General features: G+C 33.4%; 3 protein-coding genes across 7 annotated transcripts in view; 1 reads left to right on the top strand and 2 right to left on the bottom strand.

The window, feature by feature from the left end:
* Sick (sickie) overlaps positions 1-11,951 on the top strand; it is a 156,270-nt gene extending 144,319 nt beyond the window's left edge. For all 4 annotated transcript variants that reach the window (XM_070303075.1, XM_070303076.1, XM_070303074.1 and 1 more), the window contains 7 exons: positions 6,003-6,086; positions 6,315-6,971; positions 7,179-7,717; positions 8,006-8,536; positions 8,791-8,993; positions 9,312-9,679; positions 10,111-11,951. In XM_070303075.1, the coding sequence (XP_070159176.1) occupies positions 6,003-6,086; positions 6,315-6,971; positions 7,179-7,717; positions 8,006-8,536; positions 8,791-8,993; positions 9,312-9,679; positions 10,111-10,260 (2,532 nt within the window). In that variant the 3' untranslated portion in view covers positions 10,261-11,951. The remainder of the gene's footprint in view (positions 1-6,002; positions 6,087-6,314; positions 6,972-7,178; positions 7,718-8,005; positions 8,537-8,790; positions 8,994-9,311; positions 9,680-10,110) is intronic.
* Positions 11,952-12,843: 892 nt separating this feature from the next.
* On the bottom strand, positions 12,844-16,510 carry LOC138937133 (glycosaminoglycan xylosylkinase). The gene is made up of 6 exons (XM_070303078.1): positions 16,382-16,510; positions 15,307-15,687; positions 14,659-14,959; positions 14,115-14,383; positions 13,561-13,787; positions 12,844-13,171 (listed from the first exon to the last, which is right to left on the bottom strand). Exons 2-6 carry the CDS (start codon positions 15,685-15,687, stop codon positions 12,943-12,945), a joined length of 1,407 nt encoding a protein of 468 aa, XP_070159179.1. The 5' UTR covers positions 16,382-16,510; the 3' UTR covers positions 12,844-12,942.
* A 385-nt stretch (positions 16,511-16,895) lies between these two features.
* LOC138937134 (pre-mRNA-splicing factor 38B) lies at positions 16,896-20,740 on the bottom strand. Of its 2 annotated transcripts, none has more exons than XM_070303079.1 (6): positions 20,481-20,740; positions 19,835-20,118; positions 18,764-18,927; positions 18,181-18,585; positions 17,642-17,878; positions 16,896-17,217 (listed from the first exon to the last, which is right to left on the bottom strand). In XM_070303079.1, the coding sequence occupies exons 1-6, from the start codon at positions 20,509-20,511 to the stop codon at positions 17,145-17,147; spliced, it is 1,194 nt and encodes a 397-aa protein (XP_070159180.1). In that variant the 5' UTR covers positions 20,512-20,740; the 3' UTR covers positions 16,896-17,144. The 2 variants fall into 2 exon arrangements, with proteins under 2 accessions (XP_070159180.1, XP_070159182.1); XM_070303081.1 differs by having other exon boundaries at positions 18,764-18,915.
* Positions 20,741-20,989: the final 249 nt, after the last annotated feature.

The following is a 20,989-nucleotide window of genomic DNA, read 5'->3' as shown; positions in this document are numbered from 1 at the left end:
TGACAACGTAGCTCTTATCAATTGTGATCGCAGTCATAACTAACTTGCGTCTCGTGTAAGGATATCTGTCATGCATTCTCGCAATTTATTTTCCAAAACGGATTCTTCCTTTCTAATTATCATTCAAAATTATTGCAGAAAATTTAAAAGTATTCGTAAACGTTCTACATTTTTTCCATATATTTTTTTCAATGTCTCGTCACTTATCGAGAAGAAAAATAAGCGAGAAAAGGGACTTGTTCCCAATTGTCCTTCGCAAAGAGATCCCTCGAAGGCAGTTACATAATAGAGTGGCATCAGAGATTGACCAATGGCGAATGTTATTCTCTATTATGTATTTCGTCTTTTTGTGCAATTCATTCCTTTGCAGCCTCGAAACTCTGCAATCGCAGTTGATTAAAACATCACTTTTAGTCGCTTCGTACGACACGCCCCTGTTTACTTTCTCCAGCCGCGTACCGAGACAGTTGCCTAGACTATGCAGTTATAATTCGACATTAAGTTTCATATAATTCTCTTTTATATATATATGAAATTTTATATAATTTTATTTTTTAAATTGTATTAAAATTTTATTGTTAATTTATTTTAATATTTTTAAATATAAAATTATATATATATATATATATATATATATATATATAATTTTATATTTTATTTTTTTTATGTTTCATACTGAAATATTAGAATACTATATTTTTTAAATCTATTATATTTAATTTAATCTAAAATATTGTTTTGCGGATTCCAAACTTAATAAAATATATAAATTTTTTTAAGAATCATTTTTCAAAAATGATAGTTTCTTTAGAAAAAAAGAGCATTACTATCGAGAAACTCGAATCCAAAAGCAGGTAGTCCTGATGAATTTTTCTGGGGTAACTTTATTCTTTTTTTTTTTCTGCCCTTCTCTCTGTTGGGTTGAACCTTTCCGAGGTTTAAACTCTATGTGGCAGGACGATGTAAAACTGTCACCGGGATTTGTGACAGGTCATCGTGTTATAAATGTCCCTGCGGGAAACTCCCTTTCGTCCCTCTTCCTTACAGGAAAAAGATTTATGCGTTTTGAGGGTGCACTTTCGACCAGACCTCGTATGTAAACATGTCTCTCTCGTAGATACTCTCATTTTTCTAGTTTTTAAATGAAATCGCATGTTTCTTTTTATGCGTTTTTTCCTCATCATGATTGATGGTATCAATAACAATATTTCACATTGATATAGCGTAAATTCAATCCTTCCCAAATTTAACAGTTACATTGATTGATAAATAAAATATAACATTATTTAAAGATTCACATTAGGCGCACATTATATTAAGAAGTAACATCTTATACAAACGAAAATATTTGTGTAATAAAAGAGAAAACAAAAACAACAAAATGTTGCTATTATTGTTTTAGAATTAAAAAATATCGTCCGCAAGAAATATGACAAATTACATACTTTTGAAAAAATATAATATAAAAGAAAATAGTTGAAAAGAGAATTATTTTAAGAGACCGAAAAATAAACTGAATGAAAGAATCGCTGTTAAAAAATTACGAAAGGAATTAGTCAAAGAACGAATCCTTAATTAATTATTATATTGATTAATTATTGACTATCAAATATATACATGACACATAATTATTTTTAAGATAACAATAAAATTTTCAAAGAGAATATTTATAAGAGAAAAAAATGTGGAATGTATACAATTCATGGAGATGTCGACTCTGAAAATGTTTTCGTGACGTTAATTATTAGATACAAAGCTCATCTTCGCCCTTCTTTTTGCACGAACAATTACACTGGAGGGCACATGGTGATGGGAACAACTGGAATAATGTACGAACACGACAAAATCCTCGAAGCGTTACGATCCGAACTAACTGGGGTAACAGTTTCCAAGCTATAAAAAATGCGATATATAGGGTACTGCAAACTACTCGTAAAAGCGAACTTTACGTTCTCACCACATTATGAAATTTTTTTTGTATTTTAAATAGCAATTCAATTAATTTATTCTTACAAATAATTTAATTAGTTAGATATTATCGGGAAATTAAATTAAGTTCTATATAAATAATCTCTCCATATAGAAGATTAATAAATAAATTCTTCGCAGAAATGTATATTGCATATCTGTGAAAGAAAACTCGCGTAACTTATAAACTTTTTTTTACTGCTTTATGATTTTTTCGCTGTATTTCTTCGTATATCTTTAATTAGTGATCATTTTAGCGACGTAATTCAAGTGAATGTAAATCTTTATCCGACGTTCCATAAAATGTAATAGGCGCGTAAAATTGATTTATTGTACTTAACTACATATATGTGTACAGTATGTAACTGTAAGAAGCCGCTGAGCTTCGCAGACCTTGACTTATCGCATCTATCAGTCATCTTATAGGTCTTCTAACTGCATCTTAAAGATCACAAACGTCTTGGACAAATATTCGTACATCGAATATGTCTTTTCGTTTCTAAGAGAAAAATATTTTTAAATTTGAAACACGCTATCATGCATGCAGACACGCGAGATATTTCGAAAGCAGCAACCTTAACCCTTTTCTTCCCACATAATTTGCAAGGAGTCCGCGTGAGATATCAGATTGCTCTTTAATTCTCACCGTTTCAAATTGCATACTAGATTTTATGCAAATTTAAGATGTGCGTTACACAAAAAGATTCAATTTCTAACATATCCCCAAAAAGAAACAACTCCAAAAAAAAAAAAGGAAACTTGTTAACTCCCCCCCCCTTTTTTTTAAATAAAAAAATCATGAAATTTGAGTTAATTATATATTTTTATCCCAACGTAGTTTGATTTAACTATTATTATTAGTATCACATAAGATACGACTAATTGCAATTACGTGCTTCTTAATTATATTATTGCTGTGTTTCAAATTCTTTTTAAATTATTTTATTACATATTTTTTGACGATATTTTAATAGAGATTTTTAAAATTAGTTTATCATTTTTTTATGTATTCTATCAATATTTGCAAGAAAAATACAATTGGTAAACATAATTGGAAAGCTGAAGAGAGATGTTCGTTGAAGATTAAAATATCGACCAAGTTGTTTGCCCTCGCCAAGATGCACCGGCTTTCATTTTCTCTAGAGAACAAGGCGCGTCACTGTATGCGGCACGAGATGCATTCTGCTTCTCGGCACGTGCGTTTTTGCCGCAGGCTTCCGGTCCAGTTTTTAGCCCCGTTCGTCCTCGACTGTCAGCGAACCCTTCGTTAAACTGGATGCACAATGAAACAAATCTCGAGTTTTTTTTTTCTTCTTCTTCTTCTTCTTCTTCTTCTTCTTCTTCTAAAGAAAAGATTAGTTATTATATTATCTTGTACATTTTTAAATTATTTATATTTCAGATTTGATGTCTCAATTAATATCTCTATGGTCGCGATAATTGCTCTCCATCGATAAACGCATCGAGATTTTAATGTATGCAGCGCAATCTGACGTAAGAAATGCTTGGAACAAAATGTTCGAGAAACGTGTAAGGCGAGTAGGTGGCTCTTTTACGAGAATATATATCATGTATGCACTTCTCGGGTGCATCTTGGCGGTAGGTGAACCCGAGCACATTAGTGGCAAGCGTGGGAGCCAATATTTACGATCCATATCGAATGGACCACCGACTCACTTCGGTCTCGAGTACTTTCATCCTCGTTGAATAAATACACAGGGTGTTCAAATACCGTTTTTCTTTTCCAATTGAAGTTTTTTTGACAAATTCAGAATTTTTTATAGCTTTTTTATAGACAAATATTTGTTTTCGAGTTACATACATAAGGTAAACTCTATTATAATCAACTTAACATCTATCATATAACATATTAAATCTCGGTTTCAATTTATTTGATTAATTCTAATTTTAATATTTTTTTTTATTTTTCATGATTTATAAATTAAATTTAAAAAAAGATAAATATTGTATATTTCTGAAAAGTCAAATATTATACCTTGGATTTTTGATTAGAAAGAAAGGGAGAGAAAGAGAGATTTTAGTTGCACAATCCCGTTACGATAGAGGATATATAATATCACTTATTTGAGGTAGCGTGTCCGAGTTTACAAATTTTATTCGGATTTAAATCTCTTTCTATCTCGAAGAAAAAACGGAGGTCGGCGGCCAGCCAAAAGACCTCGCATCCTAGCTACGAGATAACGTCGGGAGTCATTCCACGTCGCGCGTTAAAGTAATAAGGTAGGACAATGGGCCTCTCGAGACACTCTCTCGCGGTGGCGAATTACGCGTCCCACGTTCTCTGTTACCGTTTTACGAGCGAAATAATTTCCTCCGGAATTACGCGCGCGACTCCAGAATTGCACTCACACACGTTCAGAGTCCTACGGCTCCCACCGCGATCTCTTTGTTCGCTATCCTGATGAAATTCCGCGTTCGTTTCTTCGTGAAGAAAAAAAAAGAGTCCGCGTTGATTGTCTTTTAAGAATTTCACGATTATCCGATTGCGCAATATTTTTGAAAAAAAAAAAAGGAAGAAGATGATGCTTACATTCGCGGAAACAATCACCTTTGCGACTTCGATGATTGAAATTTGGAATCGCTTCATAGTAACGAGATGGTAATCAAAGCGAGTTCGATGACCGCGTTTTTATGTCATAAGTGAATAATTTACCTGAAAAAAAGAGTTACAAGTTTTAAATGCTTCTCTTTTTCTTTTATTTGAAAAAATCTTTACGTAAATGGATTTTATCTTTTTATAGAGTTTTAATCGAAAATTTAATCATTAAAATATTTAATGAATGGATATTTTACAAAATAAGGTAAATTTGTAAAATTTTCTAAAATGAAAGAAATAATTAAATCGCAATAATTTGTGGTAACTCGTTGAAGAAGATACTATTAAAATTGGATTCAAAACCTCTTGAAATATTCAATGTAATTGTTGATTATATTAATAATATGAAAGTGCTTTTAAAAATGTGTATGAAAAGTTCGATGATAAAGAAATCAAGAAAAGAGAAAAAATAAAGATTAATAGAATTTAAAAGCACAAATCTTATTATTAAGCTGAATTATAAAATAATTATAAGTATGATTTAAAAAATGTGTAATTATAATGATGTATAAAACAATCACTGTACTCAGTAATACGTACAGCGAATTATATAATTATATAAATTATCTCTATAAATAATTTTCATCCAAGTTTGTTGCGGATATATATATATATATATATATATATATATATATATATATATACATATATAATAATTATAGATGATTTGTACGTGTAATCATATATTATTTCATAACATTTAATTACAATGTTACAAACAATAATGCTATATGATATTTTAAGATGGAATGAAATGTAATTATACTGTTAACATTATTCAAGTGTGTCATCGCTGATGTTAGTTACAGTCACTAGTTATAATAACAAGAGTTGAAGAAAAACGGTACAACAACGTACAGTCGTCGACCATATGGTCGGGAATAGACGAAGAAGACTAACGAAGCGAAAAAAGAATGAGGAGAGAGAGGCTAATAGAGAACTTGCATCGCTCCAGTTTATATTACTGAGCGTTTTCATCGGACGAGCTCTTTCTTCCTACGCCATAACTGAACATCTTTCTTGCTTCGTGGCCTAGTGTTGAAAATACGTGCCCAGATCTTGAGAGACTAATTACATAACAAGTATTAATCTTCACTCCGCACATTCGTCGGAATTAAATAAATAGTATAATAAGGCGATGTGTATTTTAAAATAATTATTTCAATGAAATATTGTAGAAAAATAAAATTATCTTATTGTCAAATAAAACTGAATAATAAAATTACATGTCATATATATATATATAAATAAAATTTATGTAATTATATATATTTTTTTATTTTCGGTAGTAGATAAATATAAAATTAATATGTAAGCAACAAATGTTTTTATATAATTACATATTTTCTGGAGATTTATCATACCTTGACGAGATTATATTTGTATTAAAAATTGGATATCGCTCTTCTTGTTTCAGGCACACGTAGTATCGGCCTTTGAGCAATCACTGTCCAACATGACCCAAAGATTGCAGCAACTCACAGCAACAGCTGAAAAGAAGGTAAGAATAATTAAAAATATTGATTATTTTTATTAGAAAAATCAAATTCTAGTTTAATTATTTCTATAGACTGATAGAAACCATTTTTATTCTGTAGAAATTTTCACCGAGTCACCATCATCGAATTTGATTTAAAAAAATTATAGATTTAATTAATATTCAATCTACACATATTTCTGTTATCAAAAAAGAAAAATAATGCCAAATAAAAATAATATAATTTTCTAGGATTCCGAGCTTCAGGAACTCCGAGAGACGATCGAAAGGCTACGCAAGCAGAGTGCTGAAGCCGGATTAAATAATGTTCCAGCGGCGAGCAATGGTCGTCGTCATACTTTAGGCGACTCCGAATCTGGTACCACCGGCTGCACCGGCAGTAGCAGCAGCAATAATCATCATCAAGGTGCATCGATGGCGAGACAGTTGTCTGCGGATAGCGTAACATCCTTGAACTCGCTGAGTAGTGCCTGCTCTGCCAGCAGCAATCACCACAAGAAGAAGGGCTGGTTGCGCAGTTCCTTCTCCAAGGCTTTCTCGAGATCGCGTAAAAATCGACACGGTTCAGTATCCGATGCCGAAGATTGCAAAGAGAGTATCGGTGGTGATCTAAGCGCTCCCAATAGCCCTAGACTACCAACTGCGTCCAAGCACGAGTCTTCGAAGAGCCAAACCGTAAGGAGCAACGGCCAAAAGTCACCCGATCATGAAAACCCTTTGTCGGGAAGTAAAAGCAGCTCGGCTCTGTATAAGAAGGAGGACGAGGACGTGGACGAATTGAAAAAGCAACTGAGGGAAAAAGATCTGGTGCTGACGGATATTAGATTGGAAGCGTTATCCTCGGCTCATCAATTGGAATCTTTGAAGGACACTGTTATCAAGATGAGAGTGAGTGGAATACTTGCAATAAAAGGACTATGCAAATTTAAATATTCTCTAATTCAAAAATTTTAAAATTCTTCCAATATCTCTCTAGTATTCAAGTAAATATTTCAAAGTATTAAAAATGTTTGCATCATAAGGCCGATAGGCGAATAAAATTGTTTCTTCTTAATTTATCTCTATTAAAATATTTTATATTACTGCTATTTTTAGTACGAGATGCTGAATCTGAAGCAGAACAACGAGCGTCTCCAGCGATTGGTGACTTCGAAATCGCTCACGTCTTCGCAGTCTTCTCTACCCAGTGATCCAGATCGACGCTTCAGTATGACCGAAGTGGCATCGAGTGTAGCAGCACTGTCGAATGGCGATGCCAGTTCCACGGCCGATCAATTAGAAGATCTCAACGTCCCGGTCGAACACGACGTAGTGCCGTCGAACACCACAACTTCAGAACCGGTTCTCGAACAGGACACCGATGGCAAAAGGATTAACGTGGCCGTCTACCTTGGAAGCGAACGCAATTTCAACTACAATTTAGTTACCGGAAGCGGTTCCGCCGACGGCACCATAGGTGAACCGCCTCATTGCGTAATCGCCAGCGTCTGCATCAGCAACAAGACCAGCTGGGACGCGTTAGATTCTATGGTGAGGCGTTGTTTTAAAGAGTACGTTTCTCGAGTGGATCCTGTTACGAATTTGGGTCTCGGCGTCGAATGCGTCGCTGCGTATCATCTCGGCGAAGCCTCCAGGTACATATTTACTTCGAGACTTTTAGAATGATATTAATTCAAAACTTCACAATCTTTCAATCTCGCAAAAAGTTTCAAAGATAATAATTTTTAAATTAGCGAAATAAAAGAATTATCATTTAATTATCACAAGACTTTGTATTTCAAGAAAGATTATCTTCTCAAAAATAAATACCTTGAAATATATAGTGGATATACACATTTTAAGTTTTATGTTTCTTAAAATGTATCTCTTCTACTTCCATTCGCAAAATAATCAAGATAAATTTCTCTTTCCACGTCACATAGATGCACCACCGATTCTCAGCATCCCGAACTGTTGCCCTGCGGCTACCTGGTTGGTCATGTAAAGACCATCTATCTAGTGTTGTCGGGCTACTCTTGGCTAGCAGTAGACACCCTGATACCGCGTTCTATTGTCCAGCGTTTGATCTCCCTTCTAACGGAACATCGTAGAGTGATTCTATGCGGTCCAAGTGGTACGGGAAAAAGTTATTTGGCCGGAAAACTGGCGCACGCCCTAGTGGACACCGACAATGACACGAAGGACGCCGCCGCCGTTGCGACATTCAACGTCGATCACAAATCCAGCAAGGAATTGCGCCAATATCTCGCGCACATTGCCGAAAGATGTGACTCGAGCGCTGCCGATGAATTGCCCAGAGTGATCATTTTGGAAAATCTTCAACATGCAGCATCTCTAGGCGAGCTCTTTAGTGGTCTCCTAGGAACTAGGCACTCGTCGTGTCCTGCCATCATCGGTACCATGAGTCAGGCTACTTGCAGTACTACTAATTTGCAATTGCATCACAATTTCAGGTATTTTCACCTATTGAGAGAGATAACTTTTAATTCTAATCTAAAAAGGAAAAAGATTTTGATAATTTTTGATATCATTAGAAAGCCTAGAATGTAGAAAGAAACATTTGAAAAATTCTAAAAATTCTTAGTAAGAAATTAAATGTTAAAAATTAAGTAAACTTAATTGATAATTATTTTATTATATGATTAAAAGATGAAACGTTGATTTTTGTTTAATGGGAACTGAATTTCTTTTTTATAAAATTAAACAGGTGGGTATTATGCGCAAACCACATGGAGCCGGTCAAGGGATTTCTGGGACGTTATTTGAGAAGAAAATTATTAGAGCACGAGCTTCGCGAGTGCGCGGGAACGAGGAACGCGGAAATGGCGGCAGTAGTAGAATGGCTGCCCCGTGTGTGGCTGCACCTCAACAAGTTCCTAGAAACTCACAGCAGCTCCGACGTCACCATAGGTAAAAATAAATTTCTATGCATTTCAAAAGTTATAGTGTGAGTTACAAAGTTGTGGGAAATCTTAAAGAGCCCCAATATTTAAAATAAAAATCTTTAACGAATGTTATCATTTTTAATTTCCGATTTCCTTGGTATTGGTAATAAAAAAACTAGTAATTTTTAATCAAAAAATTTAAAAAATAATCACAATAAACTGCTTTTGAAGCTAAAAATGTTGCTATTTTTAATTTTATCAATTCCTACACACTAACTTTTTTCTTTCAATTATTTAAAAAAAATATAATATATAATAATAAATGTTGATAAATATATTTTAGGACCGCGGCTTTTCTTATCGTGCCCGATGGAAGTGGCTGGTTCTCAAGTATGGTTTACCGATTTGTGGAATTATTCGGTCATACCTTACTTGGTGGAGGCGGTCAGGGAAGGTTTGACATTGTATGGAAGACGCGTGAGTGGAAACGGAAACGGCGAACCGACGTGGGAGGATCCAGCGCAGTTCATCACATCCAGCTACCCATGGCTGTCAACACATGCCGTACACGGCGGCAGCGATGCTCTTCTACGTTTGAGACCTGAAGACGTGGGATACGATGTCGTCTCCAGTGGACATACTTCCGGCGTAGGTGCCTCCAGTGTAAAGAGCCTCGGAAGTACTCACAGTGATACCGAAGGAGATCCTCTGGTTAGTATACGAAATACTGAAATCAGGAAATTTTAAAACATTCAGAATATATATATATATATATATATATATAATATAAAATTATTTTCTAAAGATATGGTAGAGAATATCTATCATCAAAAAAAATTCAGAAATTTATATACAAATAAATCTCAAATAAAAAAAGAAATTAATTATATTTAAAAATAAATTAATTATAATATATTATCACGTCATATAAAACTTAACTTATATAAGAACTTATCCCTTTAAATAAATAAAATAATAGAAACAAGGAAGAAAAGGACAGACGAAAATTATATTAGTCTATACTATACTTATACAGAGAAATTTATTTTAATTATTTATATTGCTCTCCAAGAATTACTATTCAATGGTAATTTTATTAAATAAATCGATTTTAATGTTGTATTTAATCCGTATTTTTCCAGCTTAATATGCTGATGAGGCTTCAAGAAGCGGCTAATTATTCGAGCCCGCACAGCAACGACAGCGACTCGGTGACGTCCCTCGATTCGTCGCATACTCGCCACTCGGAAGATTTGAGCAGCTCGATACGAGGAGTGGAATCGGCACTCTAAATTAGCCAGATATTGTGAAAAAACTTATCGCCGAAAGATCGAGACATATGTGTATCGACTGCTCAATAGCTAAAAGAGATATAAAAGTAAAAACTGATAATTCTTGCAATCATTCTGATTGTCTAAAATTCAGAGCAAGAGAAATTATTTATAAATAAAAGGTAATTACCAAAAAAAAACGGGGATACGTCATCATCAGGGAAAATTATCAGCGGAATATCTCTAAGATTAAAAACCGAGAAAGAAAGTTACAAATGTAAATCATACTTCCGAATCGAGGTAAGAGATCAATTAAATATTTGCGATAATTCTTGTCACAATAAATATCATCTTTTTATGTTTATTAAAACCCCTCTAAAACGCAATAAAATTAAAACAAGTCACAATGAAGCGCCAGCTATTTTGAACTCGCATGGTACTAAGAGCTTCAATAACGACCTAAGAGGGATTCAATATGCCTATTAAAGCTGGCCTAGATTTATAGATTTCTACGTGCATTCTGCACCAAAGGTGTGATATATAATATTAAATAAACGAAGAACGGCGACAAAAAACAAATAATCGCGGCGACTCCTCGAAAAATAGACGAACTGAAAGGATTTTACTCACAAGATCCATTCTATGAAATTAAGTTCTACATATTTTCGAGATTAAGATACTTAAAATTAAATTAAAACTGAATTTTATTAAATTTAATTAGATTGAATTTGGAAAATAAGATAAAAATCTTTTTGAATTTGTTTCAAAAGTCTTTTCTATTAAATAAAAATAACAAAAAGAATTCCAATGCATAAAAAAAATTAACTTCTTAGCAGAGACATTAAGGTAAATTGTACAAGTAAACTTTTTTCATTTTTAATTAAATCAAAATTTTGATTTCGTAGAAAGAATCTCATCCTCAATTTTTTTCGGTTCGACTAATTTTTTGCGGAGCGTAAACACGCATATGCAATGCAATAATTTCTACGCTGCCGTTTGTGGAATTCTATTTTGATGGGATGCAGTTTTTCACTCACGAGTATATAATTAAAATCGACTCATCTCGATCTCGTCGTTTGATATATATAGTATTAATGATAGAACATAAAAAAAGAGAATGGCTTCGAACCGAGAAATTCTCAGAGAATAAGATTTCTCTTTCTCTCGTCCGATACATATTTTTTATGTAAAATTATCTAAATGTGGACGGATCTCAAAAACGAATAAATTCTCGCTTATAAACAAATAAAATAAAAGCGAGTGAGTTCGAAGTAAACAATCGTGGTCTGTGCAAAGATAGTCTATTTATACATACTTTGCTACGAAAGTTCTATTTAATTAAAAAATGTTGATATATATATATACATACTCATATACCTGAACGACCATATGGCGCTCTAAATATATTATATAAATATATACATATTTAAAAAATGGAATTTTTAACTAGCTTGTAAGGTACGTGAATAATTCTGGTCATAATATTGTAAATATGATACATAAAGCGAGATAGGTTACGCTAGAATGCTACAAATTCGATTCAAAGTCCACACAAATGGGCCTCGATATCTCCCTGTGACAGTTTTAGTTGCCTGCACTTTCTTACATTTTCTACTTAAACTCAATCTTCATTTATCATATCTTGCAAGTAGCTAGAAGAAATATATATCACTCTTTTCTTTGTTTCCATATATATATATATATATATATATATATATATATATATATATATATATATATTTTAAGGAGAAATCCTAATCTTACATAATTAGAATCAGAAGTTTATATAAAAGATTTTATTAGAAAATATATTGCACGACAAAATAAAATCATAATTATCTTTTTCTCACAATTTTTTTTTGAAGTTATTAAAGTTCAGGAATTATGAGTTTATTATTCCAGACAACTTCCTAGAAATTAGGTTTACATATTTTTAGAAAAGAAGATGAAAAAAGTGCAGAAAATAAAAATGCATTTTTAATAATGCTAATTAAAAAATTATTGTCGTGGGAAATAATGCGAGATTTACGAAGACTATATATAATGTATATGATTGATGGCATGGTGTTCTCTAACTCCGATAAGAAGAGAGGAGGAGACATGTCAACGTATAATAATACACATACGATAATGCAATCGCATTTATAGGTTTTTTTTACGTTTGTACTGTATTTATAACGCTGTACACAGCACTCCAAACTTTATCCAAATAATGATAATTAACTGTGTCATCAAATAAATCACATTCAAATCTGTCTTGTTCAACTTCCTCATTTCAATCTCTGCATTTATCTCTTGAAAGAAATGCATGAAAAAATAATGCTTTGAAAAATTATTTCCAGCAAAGAAATTATATTTTCTCTCTCTTAAATAATATTCTACACCAAGATGTTAAGATTGTATCAACGATTAAAAAAATTGTAAATATTCTACATAGAAAATTGAGTTCCTAACTAATTATCAAGATAAAATATTATTTTTAAAAATCTTAAAATTTCTTTATAAAAGGATATTTATATATTTATATTGTTTATACTCTTCAATTCTATTTAATTCTTGATTAGTAGAAACTAAAAATTAGTTAAATTTCCCAATTCCCTCCCCCCTCCCCCCCCCCGTTCTCACTATTGATTTTTCACAAAAAACATTTTCATTTATGTCAAAAATCTTTACATTGTTCTATATATATAAAAAAACTTCGGGCTACCGATGATCTAGGATGACATTGGAAACATATTTCTTTTTCTTCAGACAACTTTCCACCACGGTATATATGATAAGTAATCTTCTGTCCATGGCATTTAAATGCGCTTCTGTGATCAGAGGAAGGACATCCGATATTTCAGCTTCATGTGCAGTAAGTCTACCCAATGCAATGCTTAAAGATCCACCACTGAATAGTCGCAATCTGTCCCATGTAGTTTTATGAATTCTGAAATATAATTGACTTTTTTTTAAAACTTGTCAAAGAATTTTGATATAAATGGGAATGTTCTTTGTGAAAAATCAATAGGGGAGGAAATTGAGAAATTTAACTAATTTTTAGTTTAACTAATTGAAAATAAAATAAAATTGAAGAGTTTAAGGAATATAAACATATAAATACTCTTTTGTAAAGAAATGTTAAGATTTTTTTTTTTATTTGTACCTCATTTTTCACGCAATTTTTAAGTTTAAAACTAACAAATGGGAAATAAAACAAAGATAGATTTCTAACGCTGCTGTAGAGATTTCAAATTGCTTCGGAAATAACAACAGTAAACCACATTAAATACATTTTATTTCACTTAATTAGCAATAGCAATTATAATTTGTACTTACATGCAACATTGATAGAGAGGTGCCAAGATATCGAGATGGTCTATATCGGGATTGCCTAGACTCTTCCCGTTGTCGATTAGCAGCACCGCGGGATTATGAAAATTATTTTGCGCAAGTTCATAATGGTGACGATCGCCATTGTCCATGAGAAAATCGAAGATTGCCGTATCGATCAAGTCTAAAAGTCTGCTAGACGATTGCGGCGAATAAGTCTTAGAATCCATCACCTAAAAAAAAAAGAGAGAGAGAGAGAGAAAATAAAAAAGATTAATCTCGTATTCTCTAAGAAACATAAACTAACTGTGAATGTATATTTCTAGCAATATGTAAACTTTGTATTTTGCAACTGCAATTTTATGGTTTTTTTCATTTTGCAGAAATGTAAAATACTTAAAATGAAAATAATTAAACCAAATACATAACATCTCATATTAAATAACCTTTAATAATTTCGTCTATTAATATTTAGTACTGCCTAATATATATGTATAAAATATATATTAAATACTATATTTAAATATTTCTAATAAAAAATTCTATTCTTAACAATATACCTTATCACAGTAAGCCTCATCAACTTCCCATGCAGCGAGTTTATTTTTTTTATACGTTCGTTGCCAAGGATGACGGTGTTTGACCAGTCTTAAATATCGCGGAAGCCAAAAAATTAGGGCACCTTCAAGTATATCCCCCGATCCGCAAACGGGATCAGCTGGAGAACAATAATGGCAAACACCATATAGGCATGTGTTATTACCCTCTTGATGCATGGTTGTATATAATGCTGGCGTCGCACAGTTGCGAACTTCCTCCATCAGATTAACTATGAATAGAAAGAGAGAATGTCTTACTTTATTAATTTAAAACAAAAAGTTCAAAAATACTATGCTTTTTTTATTAAAGGAATTACAATCGAAGACGATTAAGGTTTGGATTGCAAATTCTTAAAATCTCTATTAAAATAAAAATAGAAAGATAATTTAAATAAGATTTCCACATCACAATTCGATGGTAATTCTAATTTAATTAAAAATGCTATGACAATTCTAATTTGGATGGATTTTTTTCATCATCTTATTTCATTGTATTTCAATATACGTTTTCGTATAACGGTGAGAGGTACTCTTCGTAATGCTAGCAAGGATGATAAATAAAAAGCCACTACTTCAGCATTGTGTCTATCTTTGCCATGGTACACTGGTCCATGTATAATGGCATCTCTGGAATACCATTGCGGTTTAAATAATGCTTTTATATCATTTTCCAGATTAAGCATAAGTTTCAGCTGAGTACCCAACGGAGCGTTATCGGCACGAACTACTTTAGACTTTCGTAAGACTTCTAGGATAGTCCCTAGTTCCGGAGCTGCTGGTGGAATCAGATGATGTGCATCCGGCCACTATACATACAATAAATATTATTTATACTTCACTATTATACTATTAAATTTACTTAATTTAATTAAATAAATTATAAAAACATGATTGAAGATTGATGACATAACTTTATTAAAATTAATCAGGATAATAAAATCTCCGAACATTGTAGAAAAACAGAGAAAGATCAGAAATTAGAGTCCAGTTCATCTCAGATCTTCTACAATTGAATTAAATTTAAAAAAAAAATTAATATTATTAGAGAGATATATAAAATTAATTTATTGTTCTCAATGGCAAAAAAAATTAATTTTAAAATTTCGAAATCTATTCTAAATTCTTTAAATGTTACAAAATTTTTCTTACTCACATTGTTATTAGGAATATTCCAGATATCCTCGCGAACATTTGACATTATTCTCAGCTCGGCAAATAGCCGTTCCAGAACGAGTGTATAGCTGGTGTTTTGTTTAAAATATTTGGAGGGTAGCGTGCGAATTTCTTCCTTGATCTTCTCACTAATATCTTTTGCAATTAATCTCAACTGTGGTCGATCTTGCAGATCCTTTTCATTGGAGCGTGAAGATGTAAAAGAGTCTTGCTTAGATTTTGGTTCCGGTATGTTTCTGGAATAGGCGGTCTTCCTTTGCGAGGAACTCTCGACAATCATCCGGATAAAGTAGACGTTTACGCCAAGGACTAATGTCAGGAGGACGCTCAAGGCGAAAAAAGCGCAACGTCGGCCAATCATCTGCGATTTTTGTAAACATTAACAGTTATTATATAATTGTGAAATGATAAAATTAGATTATTAATTACTAAATTGATATTAATAATTTTTATATTAAGTTAACTTTTGGGAACTGAGATATCTCTATTTCAATCTTAATTAATATCTAAATATTCCATCTACATATATTTAGAATCCCCAAGATTACATGTCTCGACAAAAAAATTATAATTTTCTTGATTATTCTTAAACTATTAATTGAATTGACTATATCGCAAATTATCATTAATATTTTTCCCAAAATAAAGAGTTTTCCTTTTTATAAATTTATATTCTAGAATATGAGATAATTTTTTAAAATTACCAAAAAATTGATAGAAAAATAGATTTTTACAAAAAAAAGAAATCAAAAGTAAAATTTCCCGCGTCGCGTGACGCACTTCCTGCTTGCAGATCGTAGTTATGACTTGTGACATTGCTCGCGCCGATATAGTAATTACCGTTAATTATAATTAAGTGAACGTCTTCTCTCTCTATCAAAATCATAATTGTGGATATAACACAGTCCAACACAACATAAACACTAAAACTTAGGCGACAAAAATTCTGAATTTTATTCGCGCACGTACGCGAGAATCGATACTTGTGCGTTCAGCGAGTCCATTCGTGGTAACGAACGCCAGCGATAACTTTAGCTTTTCGATCGCTTCTTCACCTTGCCACGCTGTCACCTAATGACAAGTGCCTCATGGTTCGTCGATTTGTCGCATTCTTCAGCTTCAGTTTTCATCCGCGTCCGAACATCGTCGCCATTTTTGCTCGCCACTTCATCAAGCCGCGCCGCAGTTGGCCGTTGGCCATAGCAACCTATCTTGATAAGATTCGTCGCCTTATTTTATTCATACCGAATCATACCACACTGCTAAAATGAAACTCGGGTATTAAAAATTATCTCAGCAACTTTGAATTCTTACCTGTTTTTCATAAAGAAAACAAATTATGAGAAGAAAAATATAATTTCAAAAATTTTTTTTTATATATATAAAATTGATAAAAAAAGCAATTAGTTTTAAAATAATTACTTAGACAGTCCACAATTACATATAGGACATTCTATAGTTTTTTTATAATAGAAAAAAAAAACGGAAACAATTTATTCTTTGTTTGAACAAATCTTTCAAGATAACAGCATAAGAATATCACAGGATATATGTGGTAAAAGGCAGCAGTGATGGTGTGATGAGTTTATTTTATAAAAACATGTAAACTACATATGTGTGAATATACGACTTAGGCTAGTATATCCTGTTTCAGACTGCATCCTTCCATGAACACACACATAGTAGATGCGTGCTAATACGGATGACTTGGCATCATAGCTTGCTGACTTTTTCTTATTCCCCATCATTCATATAAATAATTAAATATGTACACAGTATATGCAGAAAAAGAGAGAAAGAGAAAATCTCTCTTGTCTCTCATTCTCTTTCCCTTCGTTGCCTTTCACGTTCATGTGCCAATTCTGTGGCATAGTCATACGGCGAACCTCTCCTAAAATCAAAATAATTACTCTTTAGAATCTGTATTAATATCAGTGCGAAACAGATTTGAATGTAAGAAATTTAAACACGGAAAATACCTAATGTAAAAAGTTTTAAGACTCCTGTTTCCTTATTTCAGCCATATCGAATTATATTAGAAATGAAAAATATTGAATATAAATTTTTTTCTTACAAAATTAGCTTTTTAGTATTTCACTGTTGGATAGTTCGATAATATGAATATTAAAAAATCAAGAGCTTTAAATACAAGAAATTAGGAACTGATATTGATTCGATTGTTAATTAGTATTTTTGACAAATCTTTGGCATTTAAATTTTTTTACAGAGCTGTAAAGCAACAGTACTACTTTTATCTGACGAAATTACGAGATAATCCTTTCTTTAAAATTCTGTATTTTTTTTTCTATATTCACCTATCTCGATGTCGATCTCTGTCGCGATGACGGTCCCTGTTTCGATCTCTGTATGACTTATCTCTGCTACGGCTTCTGTAGTCCTTCTGCCTTTTGTTTCTGTCACGACTATTGGATCTTCTGCCATGCCTATCCCTTTCGCGATCCCTTTCACGATTTCTTTCTCTGTCGCGTTCCCGCAATCTCTCTCGCTCCCGATCGCGTTCCCTATTCTTGTCCTTGCGATCCTCATCGGATCTGCAAAGAGATAAGTTCAAACGGAAGTATGACATTGGTTATTCCGACTGCAAGGTATAATACAATCTATATTTGCGCGGGGATTATTAGTTTCTCACTTCCTCGTTAAATGTCAATGGCAAACACATATACATATAAGGACAATAATATCCCAAGTTTTTCCCTCATGTCTAGTCTTGCCTTGACCTTACATCCTGACGAGTATCGAAACAAAATCAATATTATAATCGTACAAGTAACTCTTTAAGCAAAGAAATATTAATAAATAACGTGATCGTTGTATTCATACCACGTAGACGCACCTGGCACGCCAGTGGCTCGTACGTTCCGCCTCACCCCACTGAGCTTCGCTGTCGGGGATATGTCGGGCCTGCTGATTGCGAGACATCAGATTGCCGTTGTCCTTATTACGGCTATCTTTATTGCCGTACTTGCCATGGCTGTTGAGCGTGATCGGTGGCTTAGCGTTACGTGCATTCACTTGTTGCTGCGGAAACCGTTCGGCAAGTCGCAGCTCTAGATCTTTCTGGATCGGTACCGGAATCCGCGGGAACAACGTGGAAAACCACTCGAGTTTCGTTAGAAACTGCTTGAGGATGTCTCCCATCTTCATCGTTTGTCCACCGCCCGCCTTTACATCTAGCTCTTCTTCATCCTCTAGATAATCACTATACCAGCTGAACAAGTCTGCCGGTGGTTGCGTATATCTGTAATTGTAATTGTTTACATAATCGTAATCAAGATCGACTTATGGCTTGAAATTTGGACGATTAGATATTCGTTTAAAGAATCACCTAAATTATATTTTTCAAAAATTATACGAAAGTAATTCTAACAAATAATACGTATAATCCTATAATACATATTAAATCGAGATCAAATCACCTAATGTACATAAATCCCAAGGCGCGGATATAAGGCGAGTCCGGATGATTGATGAGCCCATTTAGCTGCTTTCTGGTTAGCCTCAGCGTAAAGAGTTTGTACAGTAGACAATAAGCCGTGGAGACAATCCCGCCAGCTCCCACGCCTCGTACCTGCATGAACCGCTAAATTTACACCCCCCTCAGTCAGTTAAGTCACATTCGTGTTACCGTACAACATATGGACCAAATACATGCTATTCTGCAATAAGTGGTGCGGTTAACACTTTACGCAACGTGCAGTGATGGTAATAGTACCAAAAGGATTAAAGTTGTTTGAATGAATGGCAACATTGGTAATATTACCATCGCACGAATGTATGATTTTATTATCGAAAAGTTCTTTGCATTATCGTTCTAAACTTTTCATATGTTATAAGCCTTTGGTATGTAATTTCAACGATATTAATTATATGATTTTTTTCTTACTATATTGTAGTTCCATCTGTAGCAAATGTTAGAACTCGGTCTTTGCTTTACATCATGTCATTGCAGCATGATCATAATTTAATGTAAATATGTAAATTTGTCTGTTATGTTTATTATAATCTTTTTTTTTTACAAATATCAAAATTTAAACTTTCTGTTTTAAATTGACAGAGATACTATTTTTTTACTGAATATTTAAATGTACGCCTTGACATAGGGATATTTAAAACATTAAGAAAAAGAAAATAAGAGCAAAGACGAGATCTGTTATGCTCGAAAACCGTCTCGCAATAATAATCAATAATAATCAGATCAACACTGATTATCGATCTGAACATCGGATATGTCTTTCAGCATTGGATATTTCACCTCTCGTCTGACAATTCGTCCATAAGTCGCCAACTAATGTGCTACAATCAGTTATCTGTGTACAAATAAGTACATCGACGTGCGACCTTTGTGTTTTTCTCTCTCTCTCTCTCTCTCTCTCTCTCTCTTTCAACCCTTAGACATTCAACAAAGGCATCGAATAATTAAAGAAAGAAGACAAAAAGAATTAAAGAAAAAAAAGAGATAGACATTTCTCCTCAGAAAACATACTCACGCCTCCACACATGCCGGTCTGGCCTGCAGTCTTTCTGCTGCCCTTTTCCCATGGTTCTAGATGGGAAACCTTGTAGTAAATCTCATCAATCACCTCGTGATAAGTCTTGAGCTCATACAGATTGACCTTGAAATAGTGCGACGATTGTATATTGGTGAGAATCAAAGGATTCAAATTCATAGTCCTTTCATTGCCCCATAGAGGTAGTACGTTTGACTTTTTACCCTCCTTTTGAACCGGTCTGCGATCCTCGTCGCAGCCACTGGAATTGTTCCATGGCGAACCTGAGGCAAGAAAATATCGCGATACATTTGATAGCAAACTACAATTATTGATATTTTTAATTAAAGCAGAATATTTAAAAAGTGTATGCCAACTTTCTTGCATTTATATATTTTGTTTTTGCGTTTCTTTTCAAACAAGTCAAATTCATCGACAAAAATAAATTGAACATTGCCGATAACTTAACGAAGTCTTAGGATTAACGTTGGAATGATCTAGTAAAAAGATTGGGGAAGTAGGCGAGATAAGGTTAAGTCGTCGAAGGAACAGAGATCATGGAGAGCAGTATTTCATGGAGAATCGTATCTCGGATATAATTGGAAACGCGAATGTTTCCAAGAACGAGAAACGTGTGTTTACTCACCATCCGCACCCTCGGCTTCCTGCATTTGCATCTTTGAACGATCCGTCGACGAGACTCGTGTCGAGTCTCCGCATCGGTCGTGCCGAGAACAATTACCGAACTCGCTCCGTTTCGGACTGCTTCCGAATTCTCGAGAAAGAGCCTCGATGATCGTGACGCAGTCTTTTCGAAAGTTGCAAGATTGACGTTGATTTTTGCGGCGAACAAAAAACAGAGAAATTGAAATCGTGATGTGTACACGTACATAAATATATGTACTTTGTTACGATTCCCTGATGTGCGTAGATATATATATATACAAGCACACACACATTTGATTTTTCGCTATAAAGTAGCGTTCGAAAATTCACTCGTGAAGTAGAGTAACATTCGATTGACCAATCGTAACGGAAGGTGCAAAGATTTCTTGTTCTCATTGGTCAACCAATTGATTGATCGACCAATCGGGACAAAGATATCTGTGTTCTTTTTATTTTGATTCGATGAAAATTATTTTACACCTAACGCAT

The sequence above is a fragment of the Polyergus mexicanus genome, unplaced genomic scaffold (genome assembly GCF_030449975.1).
Source record: "Polyergus mexicanus isolate NDT 795.1 unplaced genomic scaffold, iyPolMexi1.0 SCAF_10, whole genome shotgun sequence".
In the NCBI taxonomy this organism is placed as follows: domain Eukaryota; kingdom Metazoa; phylum Arthropoda; class Insecta; order Hymenoptera; family Formicidae; genus Polyergus; species Polyergus mexicanus.
The sequence above is the reverse complement of the archived record's forward strand: the minus strand, read 5'-3'. Positions and strand labels throughout refer to the sequence as shown.